The sequence below is a fragment of the Grammomys surdaster genome, unplaced genomic scaffold, assembly GCF_004785775.1.
Source record: "Grammomys surdaster isolate TR1022 unplaced genomic scaffold, NIH_TR_1.0 328, whole genome shotgun sequence".
NCBI lineage: Eukaryota > Metazoa > Chordata > Mammalia > Rodentia > Muridae > Grammomys > Grammomys surdaster.
The window spans coordinates 945,976-963,741 of NW_021604747.1; the positions used below are offsets into that span (position 1 = coordinate 945,976).

The 17,766-nt window shown below is 45.3% G+C and overlaps 1 protein-coding gene across 2 annotated transcripts in view; it reads left to right on the plus strand.

Annotated features, from left to right (window-relative positions):
• The window catches only part of Jcad (junctional cadherin 5 associated), a 43,497-nt gene that overhangs the window by 1,251 nt on the left and 24,480 nt on the right, over positions 1–17,766 (plus strand). The window contains exon 2 of one of the 2 annotated variants that reach the window (XM_028778206.1): positions 11,775–12,108. In XM_028778206.1, coding sequence (XP_028634039.1) covers positions 11,831–12,108 — 278 coding nt within the window. In that variant the 5' untranslated portion in view covers positions 11,775–11,830. Of the gene's footprint in view, positions 1–11,774; positions 12,169–17,766 lie in introns of those variants that run through there. The other variant, XM_028778207.1, reaches the window with a different exon arrangement.

Consider the following 17,766-nt stretch of genomic DNA (forward strand, 5'->3'; position numbering starts at 1 on the left):
ATAGTAGGTCTAATTCTTTATCACCTCTTGAACAAGCTTCCTGAAGGTTTCTCCCTGTTATTCTGGGCAGAGCACAATGGGGCAAACTTTCACTCCCGCTGCAGTGGGCATGCAAATATTTGTTGAACAGAGGCCTTTAATCTGTAGGCCTTCCTCCTGCAGACCCTGTGCCGCTGATACTAGGAGGTGAGAGCCCAGGGAGCCCGAGGGACTTAGGGAGATAGGGTAGTCGAAGAAGTCTGGTGTAGGAGAGGGAAAAGTTTGTTTTTCCAGCCACTTGGAACATAGACCATGCCTGAGCAGCCACAAGCTCTGGAGGGTTTGGCAGGCTCATCAGAGTTATCTGATAACTCATCCGAGAGGTCATGGCTTCCAGAGGCCTGCTGGGTATTGTTCCCGCTCTATAAAATGTTAACTGGCCTTTGGAGATATACAAGAAAAATAGATACATGTCAGTTTTTCAGCTTAAAAAGGCACATCTAAGAAGATATTAGAAATCTGCTTTGTGGGATGCAGTTTAAAGATAAGTCCTGTATTTACTGTGAGCACTGAAGTTCTGGAGTTAGCAGCTCCTGCGGGTCCTGAGCCCCCTGTCTTTGCTGGGAGAGGCATCTTATTTGGAAGAACAGTGAACAGGGAACATGGTCAGAGGGAGGCCAGTTTCTGTGTTAATGAGCTTGGCGAGACTTGAAGGTAATTAATGAGGAGAGTTCAGAACATAGCGTTGGGCTGAAATGACTGTTCTGTTGAGAGTTTTACTTGATAAGCCAAAACTTTATCTCTGAACTTCCCCTGAGCTGAGACTAAACCCTAGCTGCAGTTTCTTCTGGTTATAGCAGATGTTGGTTTACACCTCTTGGTAATGAACGCTAAGAAACATGAGTTTGTTAACTCCAGAATCCAGGAAAAGAAGACCAACTTTCTGGGTCTTTGCTACATCCTTTAACCCAGAATAGAGCCCCCCTCCCCTATTTATGTTACTTTTCATTTGATTTGAAGGATCTTGTTTAAAATGTATTTATCACTTCTATTTTCTAGAAATACATTTCCTGATGCCTTTCTATAGATGATGTGATTTATCTACACAAAAAATGTATTGTCAGACTACTTTCTTATTTATCTGGAATGATAAAGGCTGTGTTATGCCTTTAGAGGATGACTGACGAAGCCTGACTCATCGTCTTCATGGCCATACTCTTATGAGCAGGCACCAAGATATATGTCAAAGATGTCAGGAAATAAGAGTGGAAGCCAGCATCTACTGGGGAGGCGAGGAACCAACAACTGACCCTCTGTCACAGCAAGGTCACTGGGAACTATTTTCTTTCTTTTACCTAATCACCGAGTTTTGCAATGTTGACTTTTGAAATAACTTCATGACTTTTATAATTAGTAAGTAAAAATTACATGAAATAATTAGACCCTTCACATTTTTATAAAATGTTGTTGCTTTTTTATTCTGGAGATATTTTAAAATTAAAAAAAAAAACAACTAACCACTAAAAGTATAATCAAAGCTGTTTTGGGACAGTTGGTGATATGATATAAAATTAGAAAATTTCAAACTATTCCAGACTTTATGTATTTTTCCCCCAAACAACCCCAACAAGTTCCAGAGGGCTAAAAAACAAACAAACAAAAAGTTACTTGGTTTTGTTTTTTCTTAATGACATGTAATCTTTCAGAAATGTTAATAAGATACTTAGGGTCTCATAAAACTAGAATGAAGTAACCAGAGTACTAATTGTGTGAAGCAGAATTTAGAGGTGAAAGAAAAGGCATGTGTGTTTGTGTGTTTGTTTATGTGTGTGTTGTATGTATGTTTATGAGTGTGTGTTTGTGTGTGTGTATGTGTGCATGTACAGGTATGTGCATGTGCGTGCACAAGTGTGTTGTGTGTTTGTGTGCATGTGTGTATATATAAACGTGCATGTGTGTCATATGTGTGTATGAGTGTTTCTGTGTGTATGTGCATATGTGAGTGTGGTGTGTGTGTTTCTCTGACTCTAATAGAGAAAAAGGAAATGCAGAGTTAGAAGAGGCAATACTTGTTTTAAAAATTAAGCATGTGACATTTGACACTATCTTCCCCTTTTCTTTCCTTTAAAAACCACTTAGCACCAGCCCCACTCACTGCTATTAACAGCATCCCAAGACCTTTTTTAAAATCTTAAACCAGTTTTCCATGTTTGTTTGTTTTTTTCTTGTCACCTTAAGAAAGGTCAGTTCAATGATGCTTGTCTTACCCAGTTATTACCACTGAATGGGCACGCTCTTCATGGCTTCCATAAGTTGAACAACCTGAGAGCACCCTGCCGTGGCAGGTCGTCACTGTGAGGTATGGAAACAAGTTTGTGAGAACTTCTCTCAAGACTTAAAATGGAACAGTGCAGTTATTTATTTCATACTTAGGATTAGAGAGGGCAATGACAGCCTTGGTCTTGATGAAACACACCGTTCCACGGCTGGAGGAGAAAGATTTACAAATGCACATATCAGTAACAACATATTCCATTCTGACTTTTTTCCTGTCCTGCCTATTTACCCCTTGTTTAAAAAAAGCACTTTGTTATATATTAATCATAACATTAGACCTACACGTTGTCAGTTGAGGAAATATTTACACTGAACTGCCAACAGTTTAAGGGACCAATTACATCGTAAGTGTGGAATGTCAGTGGACACAGCCGAGGAGTTTGGGAGTCTTCTCTAGAGGAAAGCATTGTTTACCGGACTGTTAGAATGCAAGTTGTGACCTTGTGTTGGGTTTCATCATCAGATCATGTGAACTGAGGCTTCAGGAAGCAGATAGAAGCTTTTGACAGATGGGACACGTGTATACTAGAACTTCATATCATTTCTTCGTTCCTTATTCTTTTCTCCAACAATTCTTTTATGACCATTGATTCTTTCTGATATGAAACATATTCTCAAAGATGCCTACAGTTAGTTGTACTTAACAATCCCTTATTTTAATTTTTTTGAATTAGAATACAAACTGGAAATTACAAGAAAGAGACAAACTGCCATTCATTTATCAGAGTATTAAAGCTTTTAAAAATCAGTATTGTCAGTGGTGGCCTGTGTCAGGAGCTATATTATTCTATGTTGACAATCATATTAAACTAATCATATTAACTAATCATATTAAACTAATTACTTATATTGATATAGTTTAAGTTATAGTTTCATGTACAACCAAGTTTTGCATGATGACTACGTGAGTGAGTGCTGCTTTAATGATAAACTAGTATCCTGGGCTGGAGAAATGGCTCAGTGGTTGTGAACACTTCCTGCTCTTGCAGAGGATCCAAGTTCAATTCTCTGGCCCCATGTCAGATGTGACACTTTTCTGTGTCTCGCATACCTGAAAATACAATTTTACACGTTTGACATGTTTGTACAAACTTCAACCCTCCTGTATATTTAACATCCCACTAAACAGACATTTAAGTCAACATACTTTCAGGAGTATAACTTCTATAAATAACATTAAATGTATATGTACGTACCTCTGCTTATGTCATTAGAATGGGACCCAAGAAGCGAAACTATAGTCCATAGGGTGTCAGAGGTCTTATGATGTGTCATTTACCCACTTGCTAGTCCTGCTTTACTATAAGCCAATCTAGCTGTGTTGTCCAGGCTGATGTGCCAGTCCTCTTGCCTTGGCCTCCCATGGGCTGTAGTTAAAGGCAGCTATCCTCACACAGTTGGGGCTCCTAATCATTGTTGGATAAGTGACTATCCATTTTCACACATACCCCCATTCAAAACACAGAATTCTGTACCCTCATCAGCAACATACATGTTTTTACAAATGTTTGGGACTGGAGAGATAACTCAGCCATGTAGAGAAGGACCCAGAGTTCCCAGCCCCCATAACAGGTGGCTTGCTTGACACCTCATTCTGGTACTCTGAACATGCACATAAATAAAACTTAATGTAATTTTTAAGCTTTGATAATATGGGGTGTGAATGGTCATAATTTAATTTACTTTGTATGTCTTCAACAATTTGGTTTAATTTTAATTTTTTGATTTTGTAGATGAATAAATTTCTCTCAGGGTTTTAACTGAGCGCTTGTCTTTTAATATTCAGGTCATATGCTAATCAAAAATTTAAGAGAAAACTTCTAGTTTTGGTAATGAGTTTATTGATATTCTGTTCCCTTCCCTATCTTAGGAAGATTTATGACTATAAATATGAAAATAAAATATTGTTATTTTTACCAATGAGAAGAAACGGGTAAGTCTTAAATGGCATCCATTTGCTGCTCTGTGCTCCAAGTGATGGGACTTTGCATAATTGAAATAATGCCACCAACACTGTAGCATCATCGCCATGAAGGGTGTGGACAAGTGGGCTATCTATATAGCCTCCAGTGCCCAGAGCCAGCACACCTAGTGCCCATCATACCCCATGCTAAACAAGTACTTTGTTGAATTTAGGCTGGAACAAGAGTGCTATTTGGGATGAAGAGTTGCTGGTTGCTTGTGTTCAGTATATGGCTATTGCCTCTGTTCTCTGGTGTGGCCTCTGCGTGGGCGCTAATGAGGCCAAGGTCAGAGGGGCTATCTGCATATGACCTACTTAGCTTTGTTCCCTGTCATGGCCACAAGCTGTACTCTTTTTTTTTTCTTTTCTGTGCCCAGCCGACTGGGAAAAATATGTGCTGTTCATCACATGAGAGACAGGTTGGAGGGAGGTTTAGAATTCCCAAGCTGTGAAGAGCCTAAGTGTCCCAGGCTCCATCTGGATGGACACACACACACACATGCACGCACACACACACAAAACATACAACTCATACACAGCTTATACACACATACAACTCTCTCAAACTAAACATATAAAATTCATACACTCAGACACTCTCATACAGGTTCTTTCTCACAAACATATACTGTGAACCACTCTAACATGCACTAACATGCAGACATACACTTCTCTCACACACACAACACAAATCTTACAGGTGGTGTCTTAGTTAGGGTTGCTATTACTGTGATGAAACACCATGACCAAAAGTAGCTCTGCGAGGAAAGGGTGTTGTATTTCATTCACAGTTCTTCATCAAAAACAATGAGGACAGGAACTCAAGCAGGACAGGGACCTGGAGGCAGAAGCTGATGCAGAGGCCATGGAAGGGTGCTGCTTACTGGCTCGCTCCCCATGGCTTGTTAAGCCTGCTTTTTTACAGAACCCAGGACCACCAGCCCAGGGGCATCATGGATGGGGCCCTCCCCCTTATCCATTGTTGATTAATGCCACGGAGACAGTCAAGTGAGAATGGCGTATGTGTGTGGAGAGGACAAGAGCCTCCTTCACCCTCAGGAGTAAAGCCAGGGTTCTTGGTGCCACCACATCCTTCTCAGCACACCATTTGGTTAATGGTAGTGAAGAAGATATAAACGGAGGGATCTAAAGGCTAGCCTGAACTTCCGTCCTAGACAGACTTGGGGAAATCTCAGAGCTGCCACCTAGAAACTGTGCAACCTTGGGCTTACAACCTCAGTACCCTCATTTGTGAAGTGGAAATAGCCATGTCTGCATCAGGTTCTTCCTGGGAATTTAAAGGAAAGCAAGTATGCTAGGCAGCCAAGGCAGTGTCTGTCGCCTGCAGGCACTCACCCTTCTGTCTCCCAAGTGTCCCGGGATTGCACACTTACAATGCAAGGCTCATGCTTGCTCTCTCTCTCTCCTTCCCCCTCTCCCTCTCCTTCTTCCCCTTCCTTCCCCACTCTGGTTTATTACTATTTTTAAAGTATTTTCGTAATTTTTAACTATGTGTATGCATATGTGTGTGCATGTATGGGTGAATGCAGGTGTCCTTGGAGGCCAGAGCTGTTAGATTCCCTGGAGTTGGAGTTACAGACAATTGTGAGCCACCTGACAAGGGTGCTGGGAACTGATCTTGGGTCCTCTGGAAGGTCAATAAGTTTCCTAATCAGTGAGCAGTCTCTCTCTGCCCCTAAAGATTTATTATGTTTTAATGTGTGTGGATGGTGTATGTTTATGTGTGTGTACACATATGTCTAGAAGAGAGTGTCAGACCCCTTAGATAGAGCTAGCTTTCCTGGCAGCCTCTTGATGTGGGTGTGGTTCCAGGAAGTAAACTCTGAAAGAACAGTCCTGCTAGTACTACATCCTCAAAGCCCCATAAAGCAAGGTTTTCTTATGGAGAGTTTATTGGGGTTATGGGGAAAGGACAGTAAAGAATAAATTAACTATGAATAGAAATGCATTGTGTACCTGGAGGGTGTTTAGAATAGTTCTAGACTGGTCACAAACATTCCCAAGGGGAACAGTGGGATTGTAAGATATAAGCTAGATCTCACCATTGAGTCACAAAGCCCAGAAAGCAAGCCCTGGCTCCTCAGCCTCTTGACTCCTCTAGCTCACCTCCCTTCACCTAAATGACACCCTGCATGCTAATAAGTGTTTCTTTTTTGGTACCATCTCATGAAAGCATAACTTAAATCAGTCCTATAGTGGTAAACAAAGGGTGTTGAGGCTAAAGCTGGCCTTCCTTCCTACTCAGTGTTGGTTTGGTTTCTGTTTTTGTTGTCCATTGAGATGCAAGGTTTGTTCTCTGAGGTTTTACTTATTCTTTCTCTTTGTTCCCCCCTTCCCTCTCTTTCCCTCTCCCTCCCTCCCTCCCTCCCTTCTGACTCGTGCTCTCATTATGTGGCTCTAGCTGGCCTTGAGCATTCACAGACCTCTTGCTTCTGTTTCCCAAGGGCCACACTTGCCTTTTTTTTAAAAAAAATTTACTTATTTTTATTTTATGTCCACGAGTGTTTTGCCCACATGTATGTCTCCACCACATGTGTACCATGCCAGGTCCTCCAGAAGAGGCTGCATGCTGGATGTGCCAGTCAGTGGTGGTAAGCAACCCTCAGGTTCAAGCTGCAGTGTGCCCTCACAGAGTGAGGGAGCCATCAGTGCTCTTAGTTGACAAGCCATCTCTCCAGCTTGCTACAGCAGCCTTTAAAATCTAAGTTTTACATGTATAGAAAACAGGAATGAAATTCCCATAGTTTCCATTATCTTAACTATTCTTAGAATATTAATTACATGCTCAGCATAAAACTTTTTATACAAGAGCAGAGAATTATTACAGATTCAGTTTCTCTTCTTTGTGTATGCTGCCTTACAGCGTTTGTTTTAGTGAGAGGCTTGTTTGGCGTAGGCCAAGTTGTGCAAGAGCAAACTAGGGACGGGGCACGTGGCTGAAGGCCCCATGAGGAGTTCACTAAGCCAGCTTGTCCTTGTTGGATCACCCTGATTCTTCTCATCTACATGGGGATGTCTCAGAGCCTAGCAGCAGTGACTAAGTTACATCCTCCCATTCTCCTGGGATCAGTGGCAGATCCTTTACCTATGGGAAATTGAAGTTTGCATCTGAAGGCCACCTCACACAGGAAAGCATGGGTCTCTCTGATGTCACACGCCCACTCCACCTCAGCTGCTGAAGCAGAGTGTGTATAATTGCTTCTCTCTGAGATGAGAGACAGCTGGACCCCCAGGCCCCAATGACAGGGTCCCTGGGACACAAGTCCCTTCACTAGATGGTCAGCCCCCATTGTGACTCAGTCCCTCAAGGAATGTTGGAACAGAAAAGCCCAACAGATGCAGACACACAAAGCAGACATCAGAGTGAAGTAGGTTCTGCTACATGGGTGTGCTGGTCAGTGGTGGTCAGGGACCCTCAGCTTCAAGCTGTAGTGTGTCCCCTCAGAGTGAGGAGGGACAGTGGTGGTGGTGGTACTGTTTCTAGGCATGCTCTAAAAATCAGAAAAGCAGCAGCATGTGGCAGCTGTACCTTCCATTAAAGACAGATTGGGTATGTGGAACAACTCTATTGCTGTTGAGAGGACAGCAAGGGACTTGTTAGGCCAAGGAATTTCTCGTAGAGTAATAGCACTTTTGAACATACCTGGGAAATCATTGCCTTGCACCCTGACCATCAGAGGGATGGCGTCCACATGCTGTTCTCCAAACTAGTGGTTTGTGAAGTGATTTAGTAGGTCATGACCTAGTAGCTGTCTTGATCATCGTCTTAGAGATTTCCATATGAACACTTAATCCAAGAAAACAAATGTAGCAAAATGTATTAGTTACTTATCTCATTGTTGTGACCTAAGTAAGAGTATCTGACCCATGCTCCACAGAGTTCATTCCACCACAGCAGTGACAGCATGCAGCCACAGGGGCTCCCGCAGGTACACAAGGGTCATAGTTGGTCAGGGAACAGAGCACTCTAGCCAGAAATGGGTGGTGCTATAACACACTGGACTCACTCCATATTATTCCTTATTCCTTACAGACCCCACAGTGCCACTCAAAATAACACCAACAATTGGAGAAAAGTGTCCAAAACACAAGAGCCTGTGAGTGATATCTCACACTCAAACCCTACTATAAGTCAAAAAAAGAAAAAAGAAATAATTTTTTTTCTGTTTGTTTGAGATAGGAGTCAAGACTGTATCACAAGCTGACCAAAATTTGCTAGATAGCCCAGGTTGGCCTTAATCTTGGGACAGGCCTTCTGTCTTAGTTTCCTGGGTGCTGAGGAATGAGCCACCAGGCCTGATAGGAAGAAGTGTATTGAATGGACTGGTTGCAAAATAATACCGACTACATCCTGGGCAGTGTTTTGGGTTGACTAAGAGAGAATCTTCCAGATGCCTTCTCAATCCTTTGAGATTGGATAAGGTCTCTTTACAGTCATCATGTCTTCAACCATGTCATGGAACTATGACCCCCCATGGTGGGAGGTGGCAGGCTCCTATCATGTCTCTGACACACATATGCCTAGTTTTAATTGTCTGCTTTCCTACTGTCTGTCCAGCAAGACAGCAAGATCCTTACAGAGTGAATGTGTGTTCTTCATTATTAGTTCAAAGCTTGGTGGATTCTGTGCTCCTAGGAAATATTTCTTAATGTTTCCTTCTTACAAAGCAATATTCTCTTCTTGGATACTTGGAGAAGCTGAGTATCCAGTATGCGGTGACACCAAGTAAGGATGAGGTTGGAAATCACAAGCAACTCACCAAATGATACCAAAAGAGACAAAAATGGCAAAGGCACATGGTGAAAATTGACAGTGTGGCATAGCATCTGTCTGTGATGTTTGCATTGATGTATATGTGTTCTTATTGGCTTTGAGAACAGTCCAGGAAGCTGGGAAGATTGTTTGCTGCCGTTTGCATGTAGAAAAGCTTGGGGTGGTTCCTCACCCACTTCAAGGATCACACCTGAAAAGGGTAGCTTGCCAGGCCCTGGAGCATGTCTAATGCTGTGTTGTTTAACTATACTCTCAACTTTTCAGGTTATAAAACAGCTTTGATGACAGTGAGAGCCTCGGTGTAGGTCAGTTTTTGTCATGTATTAGTTTTTATAGCCACCTCGAGTGGTGCATGAGGGATAGTATTGAATGCCACCAGCCTGCAATGTTGGTATTCCAGAACTAGAAGGAAATGCAAACTCCCTGGGTGCCTGAGCCCCTTCTTCAACACCTCATTGGTCTATCTTGGAGGCTACTACAATAATGTGTTTATAGTGGAGACCTGCTACCTCTTGATTCAGCCCATCCCATTGTAAATGAGAATGATGACATCAAAGAAGCCAGACAAACACATCAGGTGTCAGAATAATAGTGTAAAGGAACCTATGAGGAGAGGGGTCAGTGCTCACACGGATGTGGAGATGATTCAGAGGCTAAGCTAAACTGGGTAGCAGTGAAGAGTGTAGCTAAAGGGCATAAGTCTTCCATGAACCTGAAGGTGGTGGTGCCTTCAGGGTTATGGGTAAGGCCTGTGGGTAGGCCCTTGGCTCCACCCTGCACACTGAAGCCTATTTTCTACTCTCACTCGCTGTGAGTTGCAGGCCCCAGAGAGGAAGACTGGTAAGACTTCCGATGTCAGAGTCCCTTGATCTCAGTCATCTGAGGTCACTCTGGCTTTGATGAAGCTGGATCTCTTCTGAAAGGCATATGCTTTAGTGTGGGTTGTTGTCCCATTGAGGGTTTTCTGAATATAACTGTAGGTACATAGGGGTTGGGCTGATTTACCAGACACATGGAAGTCTTGTGAGGAAGAGCTACTGTACAGGCATCTCCATATGAAGATGAAGACTCTCGGGCCACCAGGTGTCTGTCTCTATGCCATGCTTTTACTCCTGAGGTCATCATGCCTAGAGTCTGCTTAAATTCCAACTTTCCCACTCCTGTATTGACCTATGCAGTGTATCTGTCTAACTCCTAACTATTCAAAGCAGTGTGCTGGCCGGCGGCCTTCTCTTACTCATGTGTCCATTCAACAAGCATCCCCAGGAAGCATATTAAGTGCTGAATGTTGGGGATGCTGGGGATGAAGCCAGCAAAAATCTTTGGCTAAATCCCACAGTTACACAGCCTGAAGTATGCTTCGACCCCTTCTCTCTAGTCTTTAGCCAAGGTCCTTGCTAAGTTGACTTGAACTTAGATTTGTTCCCACAATCCCTCTTTGCTATATATGTGAATGGCCCATTTGGCGACTCCCCCCAAACCATAAAGTGGTGCCAGGAATGGTGGCAAGAATTTTTCCATGAGGATACTAACTTTCAAAGCTTTCCAGCCTTCAAAAACTAGACAGACACCATGGACAGTTGTAGACCTACAAAGTGTGATCATCCCCAAGCTGGCCACAGAGATGGCTCTGCTTGTGTGTTCCAATGGGTGACATTGTTCAATGGTCAGCAGAACAGTGCAGAGACCCAAGGAGAGTTTCCACTGGCAGAACATGAGGTATCGTTCTCACACTCGCATGCTGACCAGCATGCATTTCTTGGCCATTGTTCTGTGGCCACAGAGACTCCTTTCCCTCCACCAGTGAAGTGGCTGGGGACGGAGCTCCCCGAGCCATGGTGCCCAGGCCAGGGCTATACCCAGTCTTGGTGACTGGCAGCCCCACATGCTCTGAAATCACTGGACCTCTTCATTCTCCCCTCTTTGGTCTTCTTGCCTCTAGTCCAGTGGTTCTCAACCTGTGTGTTGTGACCCTTTTAGGGGTTGAATAGCCCTTTTATAGGGGTCTCCTAAGACCATCAGAAAACAGATATTTACACTATAATCCTTAACAGTAGCAAAATTAGAGTTACAAAATAGCGACAAAAATAATTTTATGTTTGGGGTGGCTACAACCTGAGGATCTATATTAATGAGTCTCATCATTGGGAAGGCTGAGAACCACTGGTCTAGTCATTAACATAGGGTAAGCCTTTAAATATGCTGGTCTCCAGGCCAAATTTGTCTATAGCCACCCTTGGATGAGAGATGGAAAACTGTACAAAATCATTTGGAAAAGATTTGAGACACAAGTTTTAAATGGACCCAAGCTGGTCTGGTAGCACATGCCAGTAGTGATTCCAGTGGTTGAAAACTGGAGGCAGGAGGATTCTAAGTTCTCAAGGTGAACCTAAGCACCATGTGAGGACATCCCATCCTTTTCAAACAAGGTCTAGACATCTATCCTGCGCAAGCCTTGAACACCTCCTGCCTTTGTCTCCAGCGCACTAAAAGACTGGCATCAAAGAGTAAGACTCAGGTGTGGCAGCACTTTTTGCTGTACAGTGTTGCACCCTGCTGGCCTCTTCTGGAAGGACCTTGATGCTGGTATTGGGCGGTACAGCAAGTACATCTTTTCCACGTGGATGCTGGGGAGGGTGGGTGTCCACTTGGTACAGGGAAGGGACTATTCATAAGTGCAGCTTTTTGTTGTCTTTTCAGTAATGGGTGCTACCACCATGATGGTCCAAGCTCGTGAGGTTTGACGACGCTACACCATGTATAGTGTGGAAGATCTTCTGATTTCTCATGGATACAAACCAGCCCGAGATGCCGCAGCACCACGTGAGGACAAATCAGAGCGATGCAAGTCAACAAGGACAGGGTCCCGAGCTGGCCAAGGCCTATTGAATGGGTACAAGGATGGCCCTACAGCTCATGCCCACAGTAGGACATCCCTGGGGACAGGACACGTGAGCAACTCTGAAAACCGCAGCAGCAAGCCAAGAGGCCACAGGGAGCACCAAAGCGCTTCTTCTAGAACTCCTGAGGCAGGGTAAGCTTCGCGTTGGCCCAGCATTTTCTTTTGACTTGGGAGTTTGTCGTTGGGTTATATGTAAGTAAATCAGCTCTTCCTGTTTGACTGGGTTGGGAGAAAGAAAAAGAGAGGTCAAAGATGGGGATGAATTTTGCTTGGGCTGCATTTGGGATCTGAGTTCTGGCGCCAGTCAGCATAGAGCTGGGCAGCAGACCTGCACTCCCCGTGCACAGTTCCCACCAAGGTTAGCACAGTCTCTCATGGCTCTGATTGTCTTCTCCTGTAAAGTGCTGGACCACATAGGAGCATCCTGGAGCTTTGTAGAGCTCATTCATGCCCGTCAGACATGCGAGTACCATGTACGTCAGTAGTATGTAGAGTTGAGAAAGTTGGGAAGGAGCACTGCTCCCTCTGTTTACATGTTCACATGTGGCTTTTGACCCATCTTACCCTTACACCTGTGTTGTCCCTGTGTGGATGTCCCATCTGAACACAGATATACCTGTGTTGGGGGTGGGGGATTCATTATGAAAGAAAGAGGGGGTAGGTTGGCAGGAGAATGCTGGTGGGAACAGGATTTTCAACCACCATGCAAAGGAGTCCTGAAACTTTCCCAAGCAGTTTCAGTTCAGGCAAACCAATGCTGTCCCCTCACCAAACTATGCTTATCTTGGGACAGTAGAAATATATAGAAAGCAGAGTTCTGGGTGTGCCGTGTACTGTGGGGCTAGCTGTGACCAGCCAGAGGGGACAGAGTGACAGGAGAAGCCAGGGTCCAAAGAAATAAACATGGTATTGGGTTAAATGGATGAGCAAGAACTAGCCTTCTGTGGTCACAGGTCACTTTTGCAGAGAAAGCCTTTTCCTAGTTGGGCCCCAGCTTCCAGGCAGCAATAGAAGGGGCTTTGTTTGAAGAGTATTCAATGCTTTGAACGTTGGGCAGCACAGAAGCATACAGGGTTCTCTGCTTTCTGTAGTAAAGGCAGGCTTACTTTACATTAACCACTGGGGCGAGCTCAGGAGGCACTCCATGCTGGAAGGTTAGGAAGGGCCTTCTCAGCCTTGCTCTTCAAAAGTCACACGTTTGTGGGCTACTTCTTGGGACTGTCAGCCATGTTCCTCTGGAAACCTTCTCCCTGGGGGTTTCTGGAGGGTAGTTCTTATAGGCAATTGGTTAAGCGTTACGAGAACTTTACTGCCAGGCAAACCTGGGCTTGATTTTCTCCTGTCTCCTTTTCTTTCTGCTTTAGTGCTGCATCTGTCTTTCTTTCAGCTTGGCTCACAAGGCACCAAGGTTGGCCTGGACTCCTGTTTCTTCCATGTTTCCTACAGAGTTTGAACTGCGCACACAGTGCATTTTTGAGTTAGAGAACCCTTTAGAGCCCTGGATTGAGGGCTTTCCCTTCCTTGTGTAGGAGCCAATTCCTGAGCTCATCAGATACCCCTTCCCAGCCCTATGAGAACAGGCACAGTCTCATGTAAGCAGCCTCTCTGTGTCGTGAGTGAAGTGATCAAATGACTGGTTGTGTGTCACACTGGCATGTTTTCATGTGGACGAGAAAGACACTTCTGTGTGTTTCCAAAATTTACTGATTAACCCAGAAAGTAGACAGTGGCTGTTGGATAGAAAGGGTACCTTACAGAGTAAGGAAAAAATGCATATGTGTGTGCAGAAATCCCTGCCATTCGGGGACTCCTGGATGGCCTGGAAAGGCACTTCTTCCTTTGATAGCCAAGTGATGCTTGAAAGTAGGAAGTGGGCACGGAGGGAACTGTTTCTCCACCACCAGGAAGATTTTGCTTTGGGAGGAAATAAGCAGGTGCCAGGAGTGAACAGCTCAAACAGTTCAACCTCAAGATGAAACCAAGCACACGGCTGCACTTGTGAATCCTGCATCTGAAGGACTAAATGATGCTCCCGTCAGCTCCCAGGCTTTGGCCCTTTGACAAGTGCACCTGTGGGCTTGTCCCAACAGTGGCCTCTGCTGGGCTGGTCTCCAGGTCTGCCGGCATGTGGGGCTCAACTCCAAGCTATGAGGAGACTGGGCAAATCACAAGGCTCCTCTAGTGACTCTCCCTCTGCCTAAGGTCTGACCTACAGTTATCCCCACATGTTGAGTTAGGCCCTCAGCACCTGGCTACTGTTCTCAAAAAGGTGGAGGCCAGCGCACATGGAAGCCCAGAGTGAATGCAGAGACCAGCCTGTTTTATTGTGCAAGCTTGTAGAGACACAGGCAGGGAGCAGTGTTGTTTCATATAGGAAGAGCAGGAGACCCAGGGAGTGTTGGTGGCTTGTCAAGGGCTACTCTGGGTGGCACTGGAGGGAACCTACAAGCTAGGTATCTGTGGCTGCCACCCTGCATTAGTGAAGGTCCTGGCCACACTTCCAGTGTGAGAGACCTCAGCCTGTGAGCTCTTCCTACAGCTGCCAAGTACTGGACCGTCTTCACCTCGTGTCCTCTACCCTGTTGCAAAGGCATGGCTGGGTCCCTTCCTGTCAGTAGACACTGAAGGGAGCATGCTAATACCCCCATTAGATAATGTACACATTCCTGCTCTTCTTAGCATTGTTGAGTTACATATCAATGCAAGGAAGAGTTGCCTACAGCCTGGCAGGCAACTGAAACATAGGCCAAGGGCTTCTTTAGACATAATTAGCAAACATGCAAGGTACTTGTTTCCTAACCCTGAAGACATTGCCCAGAGCTCTCACCACTATTAGATCAAGTGATACTGAACAGTTAAGAGGAATGATTAACAGTTTTGGGAAACAGAGGTGAAGGAATGTGTGAATTTGCTAAAAAGCTTTTATGCTCAAGTGGCAAAGATGGGGCCAAGAGTCAATTCACACATGTGCACAGTTTATCCAAATTAGTGACTAAAGAGAACTTCCTTTCTGAAGCTATATGTCTGGGACTCTGCTTCTATGGCTGGACAGCACAGAAAATAGGCTCTAAGCCCGAACTGTGTGAACACTCCCCAGGGCCCAGCCTGGCTCTCTTACCATGTTGATGCCCCTGGCTTCACAGCGGCCCCTGCAGCTGCTTCCCTGCCTGACCAGCCTACCTTTCAGACTGCCAGGGCCCTGGCCTTGCTCGGTCACAGTCGATTCCCCACCTACTCTCCAGGCTCTCCTGGTGTCCAGCAGGGGATCCTTGCCTTCTCAGCACCACTTCTGCAGATCTGCCCCTTTTCTCTGGTAATTCCTCTGTCCCTGAACTCTCTAGCATGTCCTCTCAGCCTCTGAGATTGCTTGTCCTGAAGGCCGATACCTTATCTGCCGTATCGGCAACCCTATGCATGTATGGTGCTTCTACTTCATACATATTCATTCCGATGTCCAGGCATTTGTGGAAGGACTAAGTATTTCAGCATGTCAGGCTCATCTGGGACAGGTGAGGGTCTTGCCTGCATTAAGGCTAACAGAGATAGGTTACATGGTAAGAAAGAAGAGGAGAGCTGGCCTTCCAGCTAGGCAGCTGAAGTGGCCACCATCCTCTCCCCTGTGACACTGCGGCTTGAGGAAGGGCGAGTTTTGTATCACAGTGCAGAGAGCACAGTGTGTATCATGATGGGACTGGCACGGAGTTGAGAGGTTGGTCCATGGCACTGAAAGCTTTTGGCACAGCTTGTTCACATCCTGTTGAATAGAGCACAGAGCAATTGAGCCAGAGCCTGAGGTACGCATAACCTTCAAGATCCCCCAGCAGTCTGGTCTGCTAGCTTATACCTCATAAGGTTATGCAACCTTACTGGAGGAATTACTCACCCCGTCTCTTTTTGTGGATAGTCATGGCTTTTGGTTTTGTGTAATCCCTTTGCTGGGCACCCCGTTTCGCATGTGGACACTGACTATGCCCCAGAAACAGGTTCCGGGTTTCTCTTCCATGATGGATGTCCTAATATGCTTTCTGTTACTGTGATACGACACCATGACAAAAAGCAGCCTTGGGAGAAAAGGGTTTATTTCGTCTTACATTATCAAAGGGAGTCAGGACAGAGACCACAGAAGAGAACTGCTTACTGGTCTACTCCCAAGCCCGTATTCAGCTACATTTTTATATAGTCCAGGCCCACCTCTCCAAGGCTCAAGGGCAGCACAGCCCACACTGGATTAGGCCTTCTTACATCCATCAACAAATAAAAAATCCCACACAAACATACCCACATGACAATCTGATGGAGGCAATTTGAGGTGCCTTCTTCCCAGGTGACCCTAGGTTTGTGTCAAGTGGACAGCTGATGCTGGCTATGACATGGTTTAACAGCAGAGCCCACTGCTGCATTTCATTTGTATTTCTTTAAATTTTGAGAAAATAGTGTCTGGTGTTGAACAGCAGCAAGTGCTTCAGGGTACATCCCCTGCAGCAGCCCATGAGCCATGAAGGCCCTAGCTCCCCACAGTGGGCTGTGACGAGGATGGCTTGCAGGCCATGAGACACTGAGCATATGGCCCTGCTGTGCTCTGAGCACGGAATGTCTTTTAGTAGGCTCGTGTGTTTGAGCACCTTATCTGTACGTGTGGCACTGCTGTGAGAGGCTGTGGGACTTTTAGGAGGTGGGGTCACGTGGAGGGAGGTAGTCACCTCATGCCCCTGCCACCCCACAGTGGACTATGAGCCAAGAGATCTTTTGGCTTCTTAGTTGTTTTTGTCAGACATTCTGTCCAAGTGGTGAGAAGGTAAGGCAGACAGCATGGACACCGACGCTCTGACCACTCTGCACAAGCCTGTTTTGTAAACCCAAGACCTGCCATTTCTGTGTCCATGCACCATGCCCCTCTCAAAGAGCTATCGTGGACCCTCATATCATCAAACGGAGTCAGGGCAGAGGCCCATGGAGAACCCAGAGACAGAACTAAAGCAGAGACCATAGAGAGAACTGCTGACTGCCTTACTCCCAAGCCTGTATTCAGCTATGTTTTTATATAGTCCCGGCCCACCTCTCCAAGGGCCACACTGGGCTAGGCCTTCTTACACCAATCAGCAATCCCCCCCAAAAAAAGCCATACAAACATGCCCACAGGGCAATCTGATGGAAGCAATTCCTCAGTTGAGGTGCCCTCTTCACAGGTGACCATCAAGGCTCCACCGAAAGTCACTTAAACAGAATGGAAAAACCCACAGGCCACGTTCCAAGCTTGCTTGCCTTATGAATGATCACACACACTCAGGAGCACATACATGTGGGTACAACTACAGTGCACCGTGCGTTGAACACACATGCAAGCATAACATTCATGAGCACACACGCATGGGAACCCAGGAGTGCACACACATGAACACACACACACAAGAACACATGTTTAAACACACATGCATGGTCCACACACATCAGCACATACATGCTTGAGCACACCCATGCATTCTGCACACACAGAGAGCACACAGCAAGATGGGTGGAACTCCGTGGAAGAAGCTGCATGCTTCCAGTGAGGTCAATCCTTAGCTCCTATTAAAATATGTGAAGGCTGTTATCAGTCTTCACGGGTTTCCTTAATGTGTTTCCTGTGGAATAGTGTAATCAGAGGAAGCTGGAAGCTGTAAATAACTTAACAGTGCAGAGGTTTGAATCTGAACGTCACACTGTAATAGGCTCTGCTCTGCTTCACCCAGTGAATTCTTCTGTTTTTGCTCGCTTTCTCTCTCTCTGTCTCTCTCTGTCTCTCTCTCTGTC